The sequence below is a fragment of the Ranitomeya variabilis genome, chromosome 2 (genome assembly GCF_051348905.1).
Source record: "Ranitomeya variabilis isolate aRanVar5 chromosome 2, aRanVar5.hap1, whole genome shotgun sequence".
In the NCBI taxonomy this organism is placed as follows: domain Eukaryota; kingdom Metazoa; phylum Chordata; class Amphibia; order Anura; family Dendrobatidae; genus Ranitomeya; species Ranitomeya variabilis.
The window spans coordinates 593,913,822-593,936,036 of record NC_135233.1 but is presented as its reverse complement, the minus strand read 5'-3'; the positions used below and the strand labels follow the sequence as shown (position 1 = coordinate 593,936,036).

The following is a 22,215-nucleotide window of genomic DNA, read 5'->3' as shown; positions in this document are numbered from 1 at the left end:
TCCAACAATATCCATCTAAGAAGATGGGGGGGGGAGATCCCCTTTAAGTTAAATATAATTGGGGGTGAAGCTTAAAGCTATCGATAAGCTGCCCAAATAGATAATGTTTGGGGGGGGGGGGAATTTGGTAAGTTATTCTTCAATTCCCTTTTGTTCCCCAGGGAGATAAGCTGCCTCCAGAGGGGCATGCCTGGGGTGAGCATGCATGTGTAAGGCAAGACTGCCTGACATCTGATGGGTGGGATCAGCTTTACTGACATTTGTCAACCCTCGTCTTTTCTTCATAGGTATCGAGAGAAAGCCAAAAATGATGCTTCAACAGTGGAAAACTATGTTTCTAAACTCCTGCAGTCTATTGGCAGAGTAAGTCTGTTTTTTTGTTTCGGGTTTTTTTTTTTTTTTTTTTTTATTTTCTAATCGCAAATTTGTTAGAAAACACTTTATATTGTTATATTTCTTTTCTATTCCAGCCCCCGGAAAGCATATCTGAAAAAGATATCCGCCTTTTCTGTAAGTATTCTTTTTTTTTTTTCTCCTTCGCCTCATTGGGGGACACAGACCGTGGGTGCATGCTGCTGCCACTAGGAGGCTGACACTAAGTGATACAAAGAAAGTGATCTCCTCCCCTGCAGTATACACACTCCTGCTGACTCACAGCTAGCCAGTTCTTGCTTAGTGTCCGTAGGAGGCACACGGACTGGTCTGCTATTCAGACCCAAAGAACTCTTTTTACCTTTTACAACGGACGAAGGGGGCGACGGATTCTTTCATGTTCCGATCTCCCCCGAACCAATAACAGGCGAGCACGGGAGTGTTACCTCTCCGTATCCTCTCCTGCGACGTGGGAAGCCACTGCCTGAGCGGATTCTAGGGGCGACGGGCCCTTTCAAGGGCACCGATCTCCCCCCTCCCTTATCAGACGAGCACTGGAGTGTCACCTTCAGTATCCTCTTCTGCAGCCAGGCCTATTGCCGGACGTTCAGCCCTGCCCACCAGGTTTTACCTCGGCTGTTCAGAGGCACTCTCCAGCGTGGCGTCCGAGCAGCCCCCACTGCACCACCACTATTTAAAGCGGATGGTACAAGGAGGCGGACGGTTCCTCTCCTCCTCCCTGCTAAGGGACGATGGATTGAGGTTTTCCCTATCTCTGCACCGTCCAAACAGCAGCGACAGCAGAGGATTCCTTCTTAATGACCTGCTGAACAGAGCTGCATACTCTGCCTTGCGGCAGATTCCTAGGTAAGTGCTGGGATTTGAGCGGCTGGAGGGCTCTGCGTAACCGGCGGTTTTTTTTTTTCGCCCTGTTTCCCTTTTTTCCAAGCGGCGGGGCTTTTACCCTTCTTTCTCACTCGGCGTTGGCCGGCACCTAAAATTTAGCCCCCGGCTTCAGCTTCGTGTAGGCCGCAACCCGGAGTCTCCGCCCATGCTAGGCCGCGCGTCAAGGCTCCGCCCCCCTATTCAGGCACTTCTCGCTCAGGACGAGAACACCCCATATTCTCGGCGGCCATGTTCATCTCCCTGCCGCTTCCGGACACGAGCTGTGTATATCCGGAAGTGGCTGCTGCATCGGTCCCGGCGGTGTTTTCAGCGCTGGAGAATCTAATCCAACGCTGACTGGGGATTCAGGAACCAGGTAGGGGGACGCCGCTCCATCCCTCCCCCCGCTCTCCTTTCCCCACAACCCCCTCCGACAGCAGAGGTGGATAATGATTTAAAAAACTTAAACCATTATACAGGCTACCTAAGGCACACGACCGGCATAAACGCATTTAGTATTCCCTGGTCCTAGAGCTAGTCTTAAAGGCTCCCAACCAGCCACCCCGGTCTTAGTTTCACGACCAGCATCCCCTGGTCTTAAGGGTACATGACAAGCATTCTCTGCTCTAAGTCATGACCAACCAGAAGCCGGTCACCTTTCCCAGAATACTTAGTTCAAGTGAGCTCAGGAGCCCTCCGCCGCCGCCGATCCCGGCTCTTCCCACAGTACCTAGTTCCCCACAAGGGGCTTCACCTCTGGCGTAATCCTTGAAAAATGCCCCGGTCTTAAAGGCATATGACCAGTATGCCCCGGTCTTAAAGGCATATGACCAGTATGCCCTGATCTTAAAGGCACGTGACCAGTATGCCCTGGTCTTAGAGGCACATGACCAGTAGGCCCTGGTTCTTAAAGGCACATGACCATAAACAGTATGCCCCCTTAAAGGCACAAGACCAGTATTCCCTGGTCTTAAAGGTGCACGACCAGTTTTCCCTAGTCTTAAAGGCGCATGACCAGTATTCACTGGTCTTAAGGGCACATGTTCAATCCGAAGCTGGTCACCCTAACTGAGCTCTGGAGCCCTCCGCCGCTGATCCCAGTTATCTCAGAATACCTAGTCCCCCTCAGTGGACTTTGTCACTAACCGCAACTCATGGTTTCTCTGACCAAGAGATTGAATCCCTCTGTGAACCCTGAGTGGCTCGGAGTGATCGCAGGACCGATATACATGGCCCCTCTCCTACAATGGGAGCCATCGGCTAACAGGGGCCGCAAGTATTCTAGAAAAATGTACAGGCGTCTAGAAAACGGAAGTTTTCATTTCCTGATCTCTCCCCTATGATTTGTTGAGAACGCTCTGAATATGGATCAGATATTGCCTTGGATTGCCAGAGCTTCAGAAAAAGAGGGTCTCGCCTATTTATATCATCAACAAATTGACGAGCGATTCCCTGGACAGAAGCCTCTACGTGGGATGCCATACCTGTTCTGATTTTTTAAGGGCGACGGGTCCTTTAAAGGGCACCGATCCCTCCCACACACACTCACCATCAACAGACAAGCACATGCAGTGCCGCCTCCATGTATCCTCTTCTGCATCCAGCCTATCGCCAGACAACCTGCCCTGGCGTCCAAGCACCCCCCTTTGTATCGCCACTATTTAGCGGCTGATGCACGTAAGCGGACGATTCCTCCCTGTTAAGTGGATGGTGGATTGAGGTTTCCTAATTTTCTACTCTGCACGACGATGGCAAGAGACTGCCACTTGGCAGACTAACCAGGTAGAATTTCTTGTGGTATACCTACCAGTGTCCCTGCCCGATATATCATCATTTAACATACCACAGACGGTCGGATAGCAAATCTGGTTTGTTCCGTCTTGTGGCTTCGGGTTCAGAGCTCTACCCTTCCTTAGCCGCCACATGGGTTGCTGGACCAATAGTCTCCTGGTCAGAGACCTTAACTACTTCGATTCACACAAGTAACCTTTCCCCGAAGACAGTACAGCTGGCCAATCAAATCTTCTGAGCGGGAGACTAACAGGGGTTCATATCTTTTATACAGACCCAAGCAGCAGTGGAAGCGTTGTCCAGGACAGTCTAGATCTAAGGGATCTTGGTTCCAAAAAGGGGGACTGAAAAGTAAGACCGATCCTGGACCTCAAACTTCTAACAACCTTTGACAAGGTCCTTCCTTTTTCAAATGCAGTTCCTCCGCTCAGCCATTACTTCAACAGAAAAATGTGGCGTTTTCTGGCATCCATCGACATTTGGGATTTTTACCCTCACATTCCTATTTTTTTCCCTCTACAATAATCCCTTCGCCTTCCATTCGCGAACAGCATTTTCAAGTCACGACCTTGCCCTTCGGCCTGGCTACCGCACCAGAGTGGTCGCGAGGGTCATGGCGGTTGTCATGTGCCTCTTGCACCCTAGAAGCATGGTCGTCCTGCCCTATTTGGTCGCCTTTCAACCACTCTTCCAGGACTACGCTGAGTCTTCTATATCACTTGCAATACCCTCTCACTTGGGCTAGCAGCTAAACTTAGACAAGTTTTTCCTCATTCCCAGCCCAGCAGATCCCTTTTGAGGATGATCCTGCACAAGAAGGATGGTAATCCTCTCTCGAGTCAAGGTCGTGGCCCTTCAACAGGGAGCTCAGGCACTTGGTCACGCATTCCCTCGGTTCATTCAATTCGCTAGGAGGGTTTTGGGGAAAAAGACGACAATGGAAGCAGTTTTCTTTCGCTCCGCTCGTTTTCAGCAAGTCAATCAGGCTTTCAACGGGCAGTCTCTGAGCTCCTTCCTCATCCAGAGCCTTCTCCTGGTCCAATGGTTATTAGGGAATACCAATGCCAGTCGTCTTCTCCCGATCATTGCTCTGGGGATCCGAACGGTATGGCTAATCCTACAGCAGGTCTACTGCCTTCGGGCGGGTCAACCATCCGTCTTCAATTGAGTAATGCCACGGCTGCGCCATACGTCAACCATCTAGCAGGTAGTCAACAGTCAAACGCCATGGCCGAGGTACCTCGCACTCTCTGATGGGCTGAGATCTATCACTCGGTGATCTCAGCAGTACATATCCCTGGAGTAGAACACTGGGCGGCAGACATATTCAGCCGTCGGGGTTTCTCCTCAAGTGAGTGGGAACTTCACTCGGAAGTCTTCCATCAGATCTGCCTTCACTGGAGTACTCCAGATGCAGGCCGGACGGCGTCCTAATGGAACACCAATGTACTCCAGTTCATGGTTTGTCCTCGAGATCCAAGACCATCGCAGTGATGCTCTGTTCTTCCATGGTACCAATTTCCATATCCCCTCTTCCACTACTTCTGAGACCTTGTTGGAAGCAGGAAGAGCCCCAGTGTTCCCGGGAGACCCGCACTGACAATGTCAGGTTCTCTAGCTTGCCGTACTAGTATTTTCCGTCTTTTTGCGACAAAACTGCAAATATGGAATTTCTAGCAGGGAGTCCTCTCCTGTAGTTCTTCCCTACCGCGTACCGTTAGATCTGTGGGACCTTAATGGTCCTGGGGATCTTACAGTAGACTCCTTTTTTGATCCGGTCAGACTTTACTATCAGGGAAGGTCGCCCCCCTTTTTTCTCTGCGTTCCTGTCATCCTGATGAGTCTTCAGAGCTCACCACTCTGTTCTTTCAGACTTTTTTCCTTATTACCATCAAGGCAAGGTCGCCCTCAGGCCATCTCCTTCCCTCGTTAGCAAGGTGGTATTGTATTCCCACTGTCGCAGTGGCATCGTCCTTCTCTCATCTCTTTCGGCTCCAGTCCACAAAACGGAATGGGTTCTCCATAATCTGGAAGAAATGAGTGCTCCGAGTGGGTACATATCGTGGACGACGTCCTCCCGAAGGTTGGACACTTTACTTGGGCTTCTCCATGGTAAGACGGCTTCCGGACGGTCACAGGAAGGGTTTAGACGTTTCATCAGCCATGTTAGCCTGGTGGATTCTTTTCATCATCCCGGAGTCCTTCCGTGCTAGATGTCAGCCTATCTCCCTGTCTGAGGGCTCTAGACACCAGACGTCGGCAAACACGGCCGCAAGCTTGCCAATTTCTCCAGTCCGCATGCATTCTTGAAGCACTATAATTCCCACACTTCCACAGATGTCAGTCTGGGCACGCGGACTCTGCAGGCCGCGGTGACGCACTTGTAAGTAGCAGTTACACCGGCCTGATCTGATGTTGTTCCCACCCAGGGACTGCTTTGGGACGTCCCACGGTCTGTGTCCCCCAATGAGGAGAAGGAGAAATAGGGATTTTTGTGTACTCACCGTAAAATCCTTTTCTCCGAGCCATTCATTGGGGGACACAGCTCCCTCCCTATTATTAGTTTGTGCTTGTTTTATAATTTTACATGCTATACTCTCATATGTAATGTGACATGCTATACGCTCATATGTTATTGATCTCCTACTGCTTTTGCACCTAACTGGCTATCTGTGAGTCAGCAGGAGGGTGTATACTGCAGGGGAGGAGCTAACTTTCTTTGTTTTCACTTAGTGTCAGCCTCCTAGTGGCAGCAGCATACACCCACGGTCTGTGTCCCCCAATGAATGGCTCAGAGAAAAGGATTTTACGGTGAGTACACAAAAATCCCTATTTTTTTTTTTATTTATTTTTTTTTAAAAAGGCTGGTTTCACACTTGCGTTTTGATCTGCAGCATTTTTTTTAAAAAAAAGCATGTGGTGAAAAAACGCATGTAATCGCGTGCAAACGCTGCGTTTTTTAGACGCATGCGTTTTTGCATGCAAAAAAAAAAAAAAATGCGGCGTTTTGCCGCGTTTACATGCGTTTTTTTCCTGCGTTTGCGTTTTTTAAACGCATGCTGAGAAGTGTGTGACAGCTGCCAATCATCAAAATCAACTAGAAAACCCACTATAAACAGAAATAGCTAGGGTTAGGATCCCTAGTAACCATAGGAATCCTAACCCTAGGGATCCTAACGTTAGGGTTAGGATCCCTAGGGTTAGGGTTAGGATCCTTAGGGTTACTAGGGATCCTAACCTTAGGGTTAGGGTTAGGATCCCTAGTAACCCTAGGGTTAGGGTTTTCTTGTTTTTTCTTGTGGTTAGGGTTAGGGTTTTCTTGTTTTTTCTTGTGTTTTCTTGTGTTTTTCTATAAAAACGCATGCGTTTTTAACGCAAGCAAACGCATGTGCTTAAAAACGCATGCATTTACATAGACAGCAATACATTTTTTTGCGGCAAAAAAACGCCGCTAGAAATTACTACAGGTTGCATTTCTGCAACTAAACGCACGCGTCAAAAAACGCATGCGTTGCCGAAAACGCGTCAAAACGCATGCTAAAAAACGCATGCGTTTTTTTATGTTAAGTATACAAAAAAAAAGCATGCGTTTTTTAGCGCTAAAACGCTGCAGATCAAAACGCAAGTGTGAAACCAGCCTCAATCACTTCCCCCTTTTTTTTTTTTTTTTTTCTCCTCCTTCAGTGATGTAATAAACACAGTGACCAGCAGATGACACTGCAGACCTCCATACTTACAGATTACCATTTCTGGGCGCACATTTTGGTTTTGTCGCCCCCATAACTATGTAAAGTGGTGGAAATATAAATATATATATATTTTATTTTTTTTTCTGCTTTTTATTTTAGATCTCCATTTATAATTACTTTAGACAAACCCATCATTATAGTCTTTGCCCCAAAAATCCTTTTTTTATGGATCCTTGCTCCTCTTTTATATGTCTCCCTATAAGGCTGAAATGGAAATAAATCTTCGCCATGTTTTATATGAGCATCTTCCTTAAATTTCAGGCAGGAATTGCGCCTTTCTTCGATTTGTCCAGTGCAGATCTTTAGCTGAAGAATACGGGATGGACACGGCTAAAAAGGATGACATTGGTAAGAAGCTAAAAGGTCAATGCCACTGTCTTTCTGTAGTGGGTTTTGTAGATATTTTTTTTTTTTAATACTATATTCTCTACAGCTGTCATTGCAATATATAGTACAATCGGTCAAAAAAGTTTGAGACCCCAAGCAAATGCTAAAATTAAGTGAAAAGAAAAAAAAAATAAAGTTTTTAAAACTATTAAGAAATTAAAAAAAAAATACAAATAAATATAAAAAATAATAATATATATAATATACCGGGCTTTTTTTGTTTTGTTTGTTTTCACCACTGCACCTCATTTATATATTTTATTTTTTTCCCATTTTCTGTACATTATATGGTAAAGTGAATGGTGTTATTTCCTAACTATGTATTGTCTCACAAAAATTTAAATAATAATTAATAACCTCTCATACTGCTATTTCAATTGAAAAAGTTATGGCTTTTGGGGGGAAAAAATGGAGGAGATAAAGGCACAAAAATTAAAATTTACTGTGTTGGAAAGTTCTCTTAAAAGAAAGGTTTTACAGTATTCAGAAAAATGCGTGTCTGCTTTCTTCCAGAACACTTAGGGCAGTTTCTGTGTCGTACTGCACAAGAAAGCTGATCTGCAATACCAGGCACAACCTGTAGACCAACGTGGCGCTGTTTTCTATTAGACAGCAGCCATGCGCTTTCTAATCTTGTACAACCTCATTAGGGTTTCCCTGGTTGATAATGATCTCTATTATCTTATTAATGTAGGGAGATTATCGCAGTTTGATCCCTGATCCTCGCTGTGTGCAGCCACCTTACATAATGGGGATTTGGAGATTTAGGTTCCTTGTCATCTGCTGTTTTTCTTCCAGTTTCCTTTATGGAGAATCCGGATAATGAAATAGTCTTCTATTTGATGCTGAGGGCGGTGGACAGGTTCCATAAACAGCATGGCCGATATCCAGGTACTAGCCCATATAGAGGAATAATACACATGGTGAAGTCACTTATTGGGACTTAAAGGGTTACTACCGTTCTTCATAGATGGGTTTTGTTGGATAGAGCTCATAAAAACAAGCACTTTTGTATTTTACTGCTTATTAAAATGTGCAGCCGTTCTTGAGATATTTAACATTTTCTCTAGTCACCTTCCACGACGGCATACGGAGGTTGCCTCTTTGCCCTAATGGGGAACAGGAAATGGAGAGGTTAAAAGGCCCGCCCACCTCCCTTTCACCAGTGTCTTTCCTGTTCCCCATGGGACAGGAGAGGTTTACTTCGTATGCAGTGGTGGCCGGTAACTTCTGCATTTAATAGGCTCTGGCTTATATGAAACCGGGCAGCATGGGGTCGTACCTTACCTCCCCTCATGCTGCTCCCGTCGCGCCGCGCTGCGGTGTCCTCGGGACCTGTTCCTAGCCTTCCCGCGCCCCCGTGAGGGCAAAGCAGGGTAGCGTTCCTGACCGGAGTCCTCCTGGAGCTCTCCGGTCTCCTCTCCTCCACATGCCGCTGGCGACCCGGAAGTGATCGCGCGCGTCACTTCCGGTCTTTTCTGCGCTCCCTGGAGGCACTTCCACCGGCGGTGTCTCGTGCAGGACGGCGTCCTCCACCCTGGACCGTGGAGGGGAGGAGGATCTTCACAATCGCTGGGGGCAGGAACATGCCGCAGAGCATAAAACCTGCCAGAAAACGTCGCAGGTAAGACTGTCCTGGCATGGAGAGCAGTACCTGCCCTGCGCTTGCAGAGCCCAGTGCTGCCCCTTCCACAGTAAGTGCCGCAGGGACAGGGGTCCGTAGCTAGTGACTTGGGGGTGTTTTTTAGTCATGACTCTCTCTCCCCTCTCATTACAGGGAGAAAAGTCTGCCCCCAAAACTACTACTAAAAAGAAGTGTGCCATCTGTAACATTAAGCTGCCACCATTATGGGAGAAAAAACTGCAGGACCTGTACTGACAAGGTTGTCAGGGCAGAGCAACCTTCTTTACTAGAGGAAATCCGCTCTTTGGTCAAGCAAGAGGTGCAATCCTCCCTAGCGGCCTTTACCCCCCCACCCCCTCCGCCACTTTCTCCAGCTAAAAAAAGGAAAATCCAGGAGGAGGATTCTGAATCTGAGTCAGACCTCTCCTATGCCTCATCCTCGGGTCGACGGGAGCAACCTACGTCCCCCATAACCTCTGAAGTTAGGAAGTACCTTTTCTCTTCAGACTGGATTGAGGATTTAGTAGCTGCCGTACGCAGTACTATGGGGCTGGAGGAAGAGCCAGAACCACAGTCCATACAGGACCAGATGTTTGGTGGCATAACTAAGAGTAAACGGGTAGGGTTTCCAATCCACTCGAATATATCTGATATGATTGATCAAGAGTGGGAATTACCTGAAAAACGTCTCAGTACTCCATCCGAGATGAAGCATAGATTCCCCTTAGAAGGGGATTTGGCCAAATGGGATGTCCCTAAAGTTGATTCGCAGGTGGCAAGAGTGGCTAAGAGAACGGCTCTTCCATTCGAAGACTCGTCACAGTTGAAAGATCCAATGGACAGGAAAATAGAAAGTCTGTTGAAAAAATCGTGGGAGACCTCCACGGTAGCCCTCAAAGCCAATATTGCATCAACATGTGTGGCTAGAGCACTTTTCCGCTGGATAGGTGAACTAGAATCTCACACATCCCAGGGCACGCCTAGAGCTGAATTGTTGGACTCTCTACCCAGTCTCCTTAGAGCCACGGGTTTCCTAGCGGATTCTTCTATGGAAACTATCAGAATTGCTGCTACGTCATTAGTACAGACTAATTCGGCTAGAAGGGCGCTTTGGTTAAAAATGTGGTCTGGTGATATCACCTCCAAGGCCAAATTATGCGCCATACCATTTAACCCCTTCCCGACCCATGACGCCACGTAGGCGTCATGAAAACCTGTGCCAATCCGACCCATGACGCCTATGTGGCGTCATGGAACGATCGCGTCCCTGCAGGTCGGCTGAAAGGGTTAACTCCAATTTCACCCGATCTGCAGGGACAGGGGGAGTGGTACTTCAGCCCAGGGGGGGTGGCTTCACCCCCCCCCATGCGCAGTGCGCCCGCCGAATCTGCCGGCCGGCAGATTCGTTCCAGGTATATTTTGATCACTGAGATATAACCTATCACAGTGATCAAAATAAAAAAAGAATAGTAAATGACTTTATCACCCCCATAGGTAGGGACAATAATAAAAAAAAAAAAAAAAAATATTTTTTTTTCTTTTTCCACTAGGGTTAGGGTTAGAACTAGGGGTAGGGTTAGGGTTAGGGCATGTGCACACAGTGCGGATTTGGCTGCGGATTGGCCACGGATCCGCAGCGGATTGGCCGCGGATCCGCAGCAGATTGGCCGCTGCGAATTCGTAGCAGTTTTCCATCAGGTTTACAGTACCATGTACACCTATGGAAAACCAAATCCGCTGTGCCCATGGTGCGGAAAATTCCGTGCGGAAACGCTGCGTTGTATTTTCTGCAGCATGTCAATTCTTTGTGCGGATTCCGCAGCGTTTTACACCTGTTCCTCAATAGGAATCCGCAGGTGAAATCCGCACAAAAAAACACTGGAAATCCGCTGTAAATCTGCAGGTAAAACGCAGTGCCTTTTACCTGCAGATTTTTCGAAAATCGTGCGGAAAAATCTCACACGAATCCGCAACGTGGGCACATAGCCTTAGGGTTGGAATTAGAGTTAGGGTTGGGATTAGGGCTAGGGTTGGAAATAGGGTTAAGATTAGGCTTGTGGTTAGGGTTACGGATAGGGTTAGGAGTGTGTTGGGATTACAGTTGTGGTTAGGGTTGGGATTAGGGATGGGATTAGGGTTAGGGTTGGGATTAGGGTTACGGGTGTGTTGGGGTTAGGGTTGTGGTTAGGGGTGTGTTGGGGTTAGGGTTGTGATTAGGGTTAGGGCTACAGTTGGGATTAGGGTTAGGGGTGTGTTGGGTATAGTGTTTGAGTTAGAATTGAGGGGTTTCCACTGTTTAGGCACATCAGGGGTCTCCAAACGCAACATGGCACCACCATTGATTCCAGCCAATCTTGCGTTCAAAAAGTCAAATGGTGCTCCCTCCCTTCCAAGCCCCGACGTGCTCCCAAACAGTGGTTTACCCCCACATATGGGGTACCAGCGTACTCAGGACAAACTGGGCAACAACTGTTGGGGTCCAATTTCCCGTTTCCCTTGCAAAAATAAAAAATTACTTGCAAGAACATTTATTTTTTATTTTCACGGCTCTGCGTTATAAACTTCTGTGAAGCACTTGGGGGTTCAAAGTGCTCACCACACATCTACAGGTCCCTCTCAAAAAATTAGCATATAGTGTTAAATTTCATTATTTACCATAATGTAATGATTACAATTAAACTTTCATATATTATAGATTTCATTATCCACCAACTGAAATTTGTCAGGTCTTTTATTGTTTTAATACTGATGATTTTGGCATACAACTCCTGATAACCCAAAAAACCTGTCTCAATAAATTAGCATATTTCACCCGTCCAATCAAATAAAAGTGTTTTTTAATAACAAACAAAAAAACCATCAAATAATAATGTTCAGTTATGCACTCAATACTTGGTCGGGAATCCTTTGGCAGAAATGACTGCTTCAATGCGGCGTGGCATGGAGGCAATCAGCCTGTGACACTGCTGAGATGTTATGAAGGCCCAGGATGCTTCAATAGCGGCCTTAAGCTCATCCAGAGTGTTGGGTCTTGCGTCTCTCAACTTTCTCTTCACAATATCCCACAGATTCTCTATGGGGTTCAGGTCAGGAGAGTTGGCAGGCCAATTGAGCACAGTAATACCATGGTCAGTAAACCATTTACCAGTGGTTTTGGCACTGTGAGCAGGTGCCAGGAAGCATGAAGTGCTCCAAAATCTCCTGATAGCTAGCTGCATTGACCCTGCCCTTGATGAAACACAGTGGACCAACACCAGCAGCTGACATGGCACCCCACACCACTGACTGTGGGTACTTGACACTGGACTTCAGGCATTTTGGCATTTCCTTCTCCCCAGTCTTCCTCCAGACTCTGGCACCTTGATTTCCGAATGACATGCAAAATTTGCTTTCATCAGAAAAAAGTACTTGGGACCACTTAGCAACAGTCCAGTGCTGCTTCTCTGTAGCCCAGGTCAGGCGCTTCTGCCGCTGTTTATGGTTCAAAAGTGGCTTTACCTGGGGAATGCGGCACCTGTAGCCCATTTCCTGCACACGCCTGTGCACGGTGGCTCTGGATGTTTCCACACCAGACTCAGTCCACTGCTTCCTCAGGTTCCCCAAGGTCTGGAATCGGTCCTTCTCCACAATCTTCCTCAGGGTCCGGTCACCTCTTCTCGTTGTACAGCGTTTTCTGCCACATTGTTTCCTTCCAACAGACTTACCATTGAGGTGCCTTGATACAGCACTCTGGGAACAGCCTATTTGTTGAGAAATTTCTTTCTGGGTCTTACCCTCTTGCTTGAGGGTGTCAATGATGGCCTTCTTGACATCTGTCAGGTCGCTAGTCTTACCCATGATGGGGGTTTTGAGTAATGAACCAGGCAGGGAGTTTTTAAAAGCCTCAGGTATCTTTTGCATGTGTTTAGAGTTAATTAGTTGATTCAGAAGATTAGGGTAATAGGTCGTTTAGAGAACCTTTTCTTGATATGCTAATTTATTGAGACAGGTTTTTTGGGTTATCAGGAGTTGTAGGCCAAAATCATCAGTATTAAAACAATAAAAGACCTGACAAATTTCAGTTGGTGGATAATGAATCTATAATATATGAAAGTTTAATTGTAATCATTACATTATGGTAAATAATGAAATTTAACACTATATGCTAATTTTTTGAGAAGGACCTGTAGATAAGTTCCTTGGGGGGTCTAGTTTCCAAAATGGGGTCACTTGTGGGGTGTTTCTACTGTTTAGGCACATCAGGGGCTCTGCAAATGCAACGTGATGCCCGCAGACCATTCCATCAAAGTCTGCATTTCAAATGTCACTACTTCCCTTCTGAGCCCTGACGTGCACCCAAACAGTGGTTTACCCCCACATATGGGGTACCAGCATACTCACAACAAACTGGGCAACAAATATTGGGGTCCAATTTTTCCTGTTACCCTTGTGAAAATAAAAAATTGCTTGCTAAAACATCTTTTTTGAGGAAAGAAAAATGATTTTTTTATTTTCACGGCTCTGCATTGTAAACTTCTGTGAAGCACTTGGGGGTTGAACGTGCTCACCACACATCTAGATAAGTTCCCTTGGGGGTCTAGTTTCCAAAATGGGGTCACTTGTGGGGAGTTCCTACTGTTTAGGCACATCAGGGGCTCTGCAAATGCAACCTGACGCCCGCAGAGCATTCCATCAAAGTCTGCATTTCAAAACGTCACTACTTCCCTTCCGAACCCCGACGTGTGCCAAAACAGTGGTTTACCCCCACATATGGGGTATCAGCGTACTCCGGAGAAACTGGACAACAACTTTTGGGGTCCAATTTCTCCTGTTACCCTTGGGAAAATAAAAAATTGTGGGCTAAAAAATCATTTTTGAGAAAAGAAAAATTATTTTTTATTTTCATGGCTCTGCGTTGTAAACTTCTGTGAAGCACCTGGGGGTTTTAAGTGCTCACTATGCATCTAGATAAGTTCCTTGGGGGGTCTAGTTTCCAAAATGGGGTCACTTGTGGGGGAGCTCCAATGTTTAGGCACACAGGGGCTCTCCAAACGTGACATGGTGTCCGCTAGCGATGGAGATAATTTTTCATTCAAAAAGTCAAATGACGCTCCTTCCCTTCCGAGCTTTACCATGTGCCCAAACAGTGGTTTACCCCCACATGTGAGGTATCGGTATACTCAGGAGAAATTGTCCAACAAATTTTAGGATCCATTTTATCCTGTTGCCCATGTGAAAATGAAAAAATTGAGGCTAAAATAATTTTTTTGTGAAAAAAAAAAAAAAAGTACTTTTTCATTTTTACGGATCAATTTGTGAAGCACCTGGGGGTTTAAAGTGCTCACTATGCATCTAGATAAGTTCCTTGGGGGGTCTAGCTTCCAAAATGGGGTCCCTTGTGGGGGAGCTCCAATGTTTAGGCACACGGGGGCTCTCCAAACGCGACATGGTGTCCGCTAAAGATTGGAGCCAAGTTTTCATTCAAAAAGTCAAATGGCGCTCCTTCCCTTCCGAGCCCTGCCGTGCGCCCAAACAGTGGTTTACCTCCACATATGAGGTATCAGCGTACTCAGGACAAATTGGACAACAACGTTCGTGGTCCAGTTTCTCCTTTTACCCTTGGGAAAATAAAAAAATTGTTGCTAAAAGATCATTTTTGTGACTATAAAGTTAAATGTTCATTTTTTACTTCCATGTTGCTTCTGCTGCTGTGAAACACCTGAAGGGTTAATAAACTTCTTGAATGTGGTTTTGAGCACCTTGAGGGGTGCAGTTTTTAGAATGGTGTCACTTTTGGGTATTTTCAGCCATATAGAACCCTCAAAATGACTTCAAATGTGAGGTGGTCCCTAAAAAAAAAATGGTTTTGTAAATTTTGTTGTAAAAATGAGAAATCACTGGTCAAATTTTAACCATTATAACTCCCTAGCAAAAAAAAAATTTGTTTCCAAAATTGTGCTGATGTAAAGTAGACATGTGGGAAATGTTATTTATTAACTATTTCGTGTCACATAACTCTCTGGTTTAACAGAATAAAAATTCAAAATGTGAAATTTTCAAAATTTTCGCCAAATTTCCGTTTTTTTCACAAATAAACTCAGAAATTATCGACCTAAATTTACCTCTAACATGAAGCCCAATATGTCACGAAAAAACAATCTCAGAATCGCTAGGATCCGTTGAAGCGTTCCTGAGTTATTAAAGGGACACTGGTCAGAATTGCAAAAAACGGCCAGGTCATTAAGGCCAAAATAGGCTGGGTCATGAAGGGGTTAAAGGTAACTATGTCTTCGGGCCTTCTCTGGATGACATCTTGGAAAAGGCAACCGATAAAAAGAAAGCCCTCCCAGAACAAAAAACTCCCAAAAAGAAGTTTTTTCGTCCCTTTCAGGCCCAAACCTCTCAGAGAGGGAAAGGCAAGTCCGGGAGGTGGAGTTACCCGAAGGGAGGGGGGAGAAACATCCTTATCCCTCAGCAACTGCAGCAGCAGTCTCAACAGGAGAAGCGGTGACTTCGACCCGGTGGGGGGGAGACTTTCAAATTTTGTTTCCCAGTGGCAAAACATCACCAATTGCCCCTGGGTCCTCAAGGTCATCAAAGAGGGTCTTCTAATAGAATTCATTTCCTCCCCCCCACGGGGTCTAAAGATCACCTCCCTTCCCTCCTTGAAACACCAGTCCGTTTTGGAGTCGGGTCTCAGGGCCCTAAAGATGTCAAATGCGATATCTCTGGTCCCAGAATCAGAGAGGGATCGGGGGCACTACTCTCGTCTATTTCTGGTTCCCAAACCATCGGGCGAGTCCCGTATTATTATAAATCTAAAGGGCCTCAATCGGCATATCAAGTACCGAAGATTCAAGATGGAATCAGTGAAAAATGCCATTCCCTTGATAAGTCCGCACTCCTTCATGGCCACTGTCGATCTGAAAGATGCCTACTTTCACGTCCCCGTTCACCAGAGACATCGCCAATATCTCAAATTCGCAGTACAGAAGGGGCGTCTGATAGAGCACTATCAATTCAACGTCCTTCCGTTTGGAATTTCCTCTGCTCCAAGAGTATTTTCCAAAATAATGGGGGAAGTAGTCTCCTTTATCCGGAGGCAAGGCGTCTGTATGGTGCCGTATCTAGACGACCTTTTGTTAGTGGCTCCTACCAAACAAACCCTGGAGTCTCATGTATCAAAGACTCTCAATATTCTGACATCTCTTGGATGGGTGCCGAATTTGGAAAAATCTCACCTACGACCCTCCAAATGCAGGAAATTCCTGGGAGTTCTTCTGGACTCTGCAAGACAAATGTCCTTCCTCCCATTGGAACATCGTCTAACCCTACTATCAAAGGTCAAGACATTCAGAGACACCAGATCCCCTACAATCAGGGAAGGCATGTCTCTTCTAGGATCGATGACAGCCTGCATCCAATCGGTACCATGGGCCCAAGCCCATTCCAGAATTCTTCAGGCACATATCCTGCAGAATTGGGACGGTCATCCCAGTTCTTTAAACAAGAGGTTGTACACACCAGGTCGTGTCAAGGCCTCCCTGGCATGGTGGATAACCCCAAAAAATTTACAAAAGGGAGTCAGTTGGACACAAGTCCCACTGACTACGGTTACAACAGATGCCAGCAAAAGAGGCTGGGGGGCCATGATAAATCACACCACTTTCCAAGGTCTCTGGGACCAGTCAACAAGCAGGAAGTCATCCAACTACAGAGAACTGAAAGCTGTAGAGGAAGCCCTGCTAGTAGGGGGTCATCTTATCAAGGGACATCACGTTCGCATATATTCGGACAATGTGACCACGGTGGTTCACATCAGACATCAGGGCAGTTCAAAGAACAACAGCCTGAAGAACATATCTGCCCGACTATGCTCCTGGGCAGAAAGACATCTTTTATCCCTGACGGCAATTCACCTGAAAGGCTCATCCAACACTCAGGCAGACTATCTAAGTCGCCAGGACATACATCCGGGGGAATGGTGTTTGAGCAACCGAAGTTTCGAGACGCTGGTGAACAAATGGGGGTCTTCCAGAAATCGACCTCTTTGCATCCCGCCAAAACGCGAAAGTCGAAGCCTTCTTCTCCATAAACCCCAGGGACGGCTCCAGAGGAGTGGATGCACTGGCCCAGGAATGGAATTTTCGGCTGGCCTATGCGTTTCCACCAATTCCGATATTGGCAAAAGTCTTGCAGAAAGTTCGGGAAGAACGTACACCAACCATATTGGTAGCGCCGTTGTGGCCAAAGAGGAGTTGGTACAACCTGATAGTGGATTTACAGGTGGATGGGCCATTCCAATTTCCAATGGAAGGAAACCTTCTTTCTCAAGGACCAATCCATCTCCTAGATGCCCACAAATGGAATCTGACGGCATGGCTACTGAAGCCCAGATATTGAGAGCCAAAGTACTATCGGAGGCAGTGGTTTCCACACTTCAAAAATCAAGGAAACCGGTAATCATTGCTATATATAATAAGATCTGGAAGAAATTCTCATCTTTTTGTCTTCCTGAAGTACCAGACCCCTTCAATCCGAATTTATCAAAAATTCTAGACTTTCTGCAAAAAGGCTTAGAAATAGGCCTCAGGCCTAGCACCCTAAAAGTCCAAGTTTCCGCCCTCAGTTCAATATTTGATCAGGATCTGGCAAATCATCGCTGGATTAAGAGGTTCATGATATCAGCTTCTAGAATGAACCCTAAGAAACGAATAACAGTACCACTGTGGGATCTCAATCTGGTGTTACAAGGGCTCACAGGTCCCCCCTTCGAACCATTATCCTCCTGCTCCCAGAAAAATCTGATCTATAAAACAATTTTTCTTGTGGCCATTACATCAGCAAGGAGGGTGGGAGAATTACAAGCCCTCTCAATGAGAGAACCATACTTGTCCATTCGAGATGACTCTATAATACTGCGCCTAGACCCTTCCTTTCTTCCAAAGGTCGTATCAGATTTCCACCGCTCTCAAGAAATTTTTCTACCTTCTTTTTGCCAAAATCCTGCAAATCCAAAAGAAGAGAGATTCCATATGCTGGACGTCAGGCGCATTGTATTATTTTACCTAGAACAACCCAGTTCTTACAGAATTGACCAGAATCTATTTGTCCATCCATCAGGACAAAACAAAGGGAAGAAGGTAGCCAAAAGTACTATTGCCAACTGGATCAAGAAAGCGATAGCAGAAGCATACCTTGCTCAAGATAAAACCCCTCCAGTGGGAATCAAGGCTCATTCGACTAGATCAACCTCAGTCTCCTGGGCAGAAAGAGCAGGTGCATCAGCAGAGCAAATCTGCAGGGCAGCTACATGGTCTTCGTTGCATACTTTCTCCAGACATTACAGATTAGATGTAATGCCCAACAAGGATTTAGCCTTCGGCCGGAAAGTACTCCAGGCCGTTGTCCCTCCCTAGCGCCAATCAGTTGGTATTCCTCCGTATGCCGTCGTGGAAGGTGACTAGAGAAAATAGAATTATTCTTACCGTTAATTCGGTTTCTAGGAACCTTCCACGACGGCGCTAGTTCCCTCCCTATACTCCTGGATTTAAATCTGGGATTCAAGGTAAACCGGTGCTATGGTTTTCAGTTATAAGTCACTGGTGAAAGGGAGGTGGGAGGGCCTTTTAACCTCTCCATTTCCTGTTCCCCATTAGGGCAAAGAGGCAACCTCCGTATGCCATCGTGGAAGGTCCCTAGAAACCGAATTAACGGTAAGAATAATTCTATTTTTCTTGTGTTTACAGCTCGTTGCCTAGGAGACTGACCACCACTACGCACGTTCTGTCTTGGTTGGTCTCCATGGCAACGAGTGAATATCTCAAGAACGGCTGAGAATTTTAATAAGCAGTAAATTGCAAAATTGCTTGTATTCACAAGGACTATCCGACAATACCTAATGTAGTGAACAAATGTAAACCCCCCCCCCCCCCCAGGAAAAAAAAACAATTGTAGAATTTCTGGTTTGGTTTCACCACTCCCCCAATAAACGGCAGTAAAGGTTATGCACAGGGGCTCGTAACTATCCTGGGTGCAGGGGTTGCCGTGGAGCGTTAAGGGTATGTGCACACGCTACGGATTTTGCTGCGGATCCGCAGCGTTTCCGCAGCTGCGGGTCCGCAGCAGTTTCCCATGCGTTTACAGTACAATGTAAACCTATGGGAAACGAAATCCACAGTGCACATGCTGCGGAAAAAAACGCGCGGAAACGCAGCAGTTTATATTCCGCAGCATGTCAATTTTTTGTGCGGATTCCGCTGCGGGTTTACACCTGCTCCAATAGAAAACTGCAGGTGAAAACTCGCAGCGGAATCCGCAATAGAAACCGCAATAAATCCGCAGGAAAAACCGCAGCGGTTTTGCCCTGCGGATTTATCAAATCCGCTGCGGAAAATTCCGCAATGGAATCCGCAGCGTGGGCACTTGGCCCATTTAAGGGCCCAAAAGGTCCAAGACCTTGCAATGGGGACACAAGCTGTTGTACCCCAACATAGTGGCGTTAACAGACCAATTAAAACTTTTGGCTTTCAAAATTCCGGAGAAGAGTGAGCAAGAACAATCGCTTGGACTTATCATAGCACTTTCCTAGATTCGATGCCACTTTGCTGTTTCGACCGTAGGGATTCTCTGCGGTCAGTGCACGCTGTTTCTTGCTCACGCTATGTAGTCTAGCACCTGTCTGTCTTCTATGAAATAGTTTGTAATCCACCCTCTGCACTTGTAGGGGTTTATAACTACCAGGTAGAAGGGGATTTTGGGAAACTGAAAACCTGCCTGCACGGATTTCTCCAGGAATACGGGTTATCACTGAGCGTGAAGGACGAATACATCCAGGAATTGTAAGTCATTTATATGTGTAATCCTGCTTTATTTCCCTCTATCGGAAAGTACACGGGATTAGAGACAGGAAGGCAGTACCATCTGTGCATACTTGATTTCCAGAAGGAGACAGGGAGGCAGTACTATCTGTGTATACAGTGAGGCAATATTATCTGTCTCTACAACCATTCACAAGGAGAGACCGTTAATCAAAAAGACACAATAATGACACCTGGATATAATATATAAAGGAATACTGTACAATTCCCCTCGTAAGTGGGTCCAATCCTGTTAACAAGCCCGAGGTCACCACATGTGTCCAAGATATAGTGAAACCACTAAAATGGAACAAAAAAGCATGCACTAAGCATAGACCGGATCCATGAGAAAGTGACAGGAGATAATTTAATAAATGTATCAAATTTATTTAATGGCAATAGAGAACACCAATAAAATAATAAAATAAAAACAAGTAAATATATGTATATATCTTCAAATTGTGCACAAATCAAAATACAATATCCATAAGGCAGGTCAATTTACTAGTATATACTAAATACTCCAAGTGGCAAATTTTGTATCACAAGAAAGGCAAAGGTATTGCATATGCTATGTAAAAATAAAAAATATATAAGTTATATAAAATTCACCCGTGCAAAAATGAATCAATCATATGTCCCCAAAGTTTACATTGGAAAAAAGGGGGAAAAAAATGCTATGTGCAAAATTGGTACAAATGATACCTACTCAAAAGGTGCATATAGTGCAAAGAGGTGCATGAAAAAAGTGCAATATGCAAATGCGATCAAAATGCCACTTACTCATAAAGATGGGGGAAATATTCCAAGACCCGCCAGATACGACGAAGGAACTGTGCTTCCGAAACGCGCGCCGGGGTGCACATCATCAAGTATCTGGTGGTCAATATTATCTGTACAATCATTTGCAAGGAGAGACAGGAAGACAGTACTGTCTGTGCTTACATAATTTACAAGGAGAGACAGGAAGGTAGTACTTACCGTGCTTGCTTAATTTACAGAGGGAAACAGGGAGGTAGTACTATCTGTGTTTATAGAAAAGGAGGGTGGAAGTACTATAGTACTTCCACCCTCCTTTTCTATAAACACAGATAGTACTACCTCCCTGTACCGACCTCATTTACAAGGTGACGCAAGAAGAAAGTTCTATCTGTGCCTATTTTATGAACAGTGAGAGAGACAGGGAGCCAGTACTATCTGTATCTATCTACATAATTTGCATTGAGTGCAAGGGAGTCCTTACTTTTTGTACATAAATCATTAGTGAGAGATAAGTAGGCAATGCTGTTGGGTACCTTCATAATTTATAGGAAAAGAGCGAGCAAGGGAGACAGAGACCAGGAGGTGGCACTATCTGTAACTTGGGTTCCTGTTAATTTTTAAGCAAAATTGCTCATTAGGCTGAAACCTGAAGGCGCAGGAATGGTAGTCGCTCTTTTTTTTTTTTTTTTTTTTTTTGTGGTTGTTGCACTAGAACAAGCCATTATAACGGTCTGTTCACACTTTTCCTAATTGTTGGGTTCCGGGATGTGCCTGGAAAGTCATGGCGTGTGTGATGTGGGCACGTCCTTCAGATGTTTGACCCTTTTGACCGTGTCTGGTGTTTTTGGTGTTTTTTGTTTTTTTTTACTATTGTGCTTTCACTTTAAGAGTGACTGGAAAGCGGACTACATGAGCAAGCGGGATAAATTTAGCTAAAGATCAGGTCCCTCTGGTCAGACAGACACTCGGGTCCTTTTGTTCTCGGAGGGTGATGAGATTGGTCTAGACAAGTGTCTTGCAAGAAGTAGGTCAGGAGGCGATGACTGACGGTAGCGTAGTATTAACCGTCTCCATTTTCTGTCTTTTCCAGCTGCCGGTACGGAGCCGCTGAGCCGCACACCATCGCTTCCTTCTTGGGCGGTAATGCAACATTTTGTACATAGGGTTGTTCGGGCCTATATAGATATTTCTAAATAAAGCCAAGAATTAACAGGGTTTAAACCCCTGTCACACTGGTGCTGTTTGCTTTAAAAGAGAAAAAAAGCCGCACACACCGTCCCCAGGTCCAACATTGAGTCTTCACTGCTGCCGCCAGTGTCTGTTATCTGCAACGCCAACATCACCTCGACAATGATATGATGTTGTAAATGGACTAAGCACTAGACCTGGGGAGGGTGAGCAAGGCGCATAAATGGGATTACCTCCTTTTTAAATCACTGCACCTACTATTGCAGCCTCCGAATAGGAGAATCCTATTAAAATATTATTTTGAGTTTTGTAATGTGTAAAGTATCTTTAATATTTTTATAAAAAAAAAAAAAAAAAAAAAAAATTTTGCTTTTTATTGCAGGCGCAGCCGCTCAGGAAGCCATCAAAATTATAACGAAGCAGTTTGTGATATTTAATAACACGTTTCTATACAACGCCATGTTACAGACGTCGGCCACCTTCCAGCTGTAGATCCGTTACTGTTGCGTCCGCTCATGTCTGTACATTTGCTGTGTAATATGTACAGGTCCTTCTCAAAAAATTAGCATATAGTGTTAAATTTCATTATTTACCATAATGTAATGATTACAATTAAACT

General features: G+C 45.5%; 1 protein-coding gene across 2 annotated transcripts in view; it reads left to right on the top strand.

Annotated features, from left to right (window-relative positions):
• The window catches only part of NAE1 (NEDD8 activating enzyme E1 subunit 1), a 44,709-nt gene that overhangs the window by 20,959 nt on the left and 1,535 nt on the right, over window positions 1–22,215 (top strand). Inside the window, exons 14-20 of one of the 2 annotated variants that reach the window (XM_077288406.1) lie at window positions 288–363; window positions 471–510; window positions 7,059–7,145; window positions 7,983–8,075; window positions 19,514–19,628; window positions 21,499–21,548; window positions 21,979–22,137. In XM_077288406.1, coding sequence (XP_077144521.1) covers window positions 288–363; window positions 471–510; window positions 7,059–7,145; window positions 7,983–8,075; window positions 19,514–19,628; window positions 21,499–21,548; window positions 21,979–22,088 — 571 coding nt within the window. In that variant the 3' untranslated portion in view covers window positions 22,089–22,137. Of the gene's footprint in view, window positions 1–287; window positions 364–470; window positions 511–7,058; window positions 7,146–7,982; window positions 8,076–19,513; window positions 19,629–21,498; window positions 21,549–21,978; window positions 22,162–22,215 lie in introns of those variants that run through there. The other variant, XM_077288407.1, reaches the window with a different exon arrangement.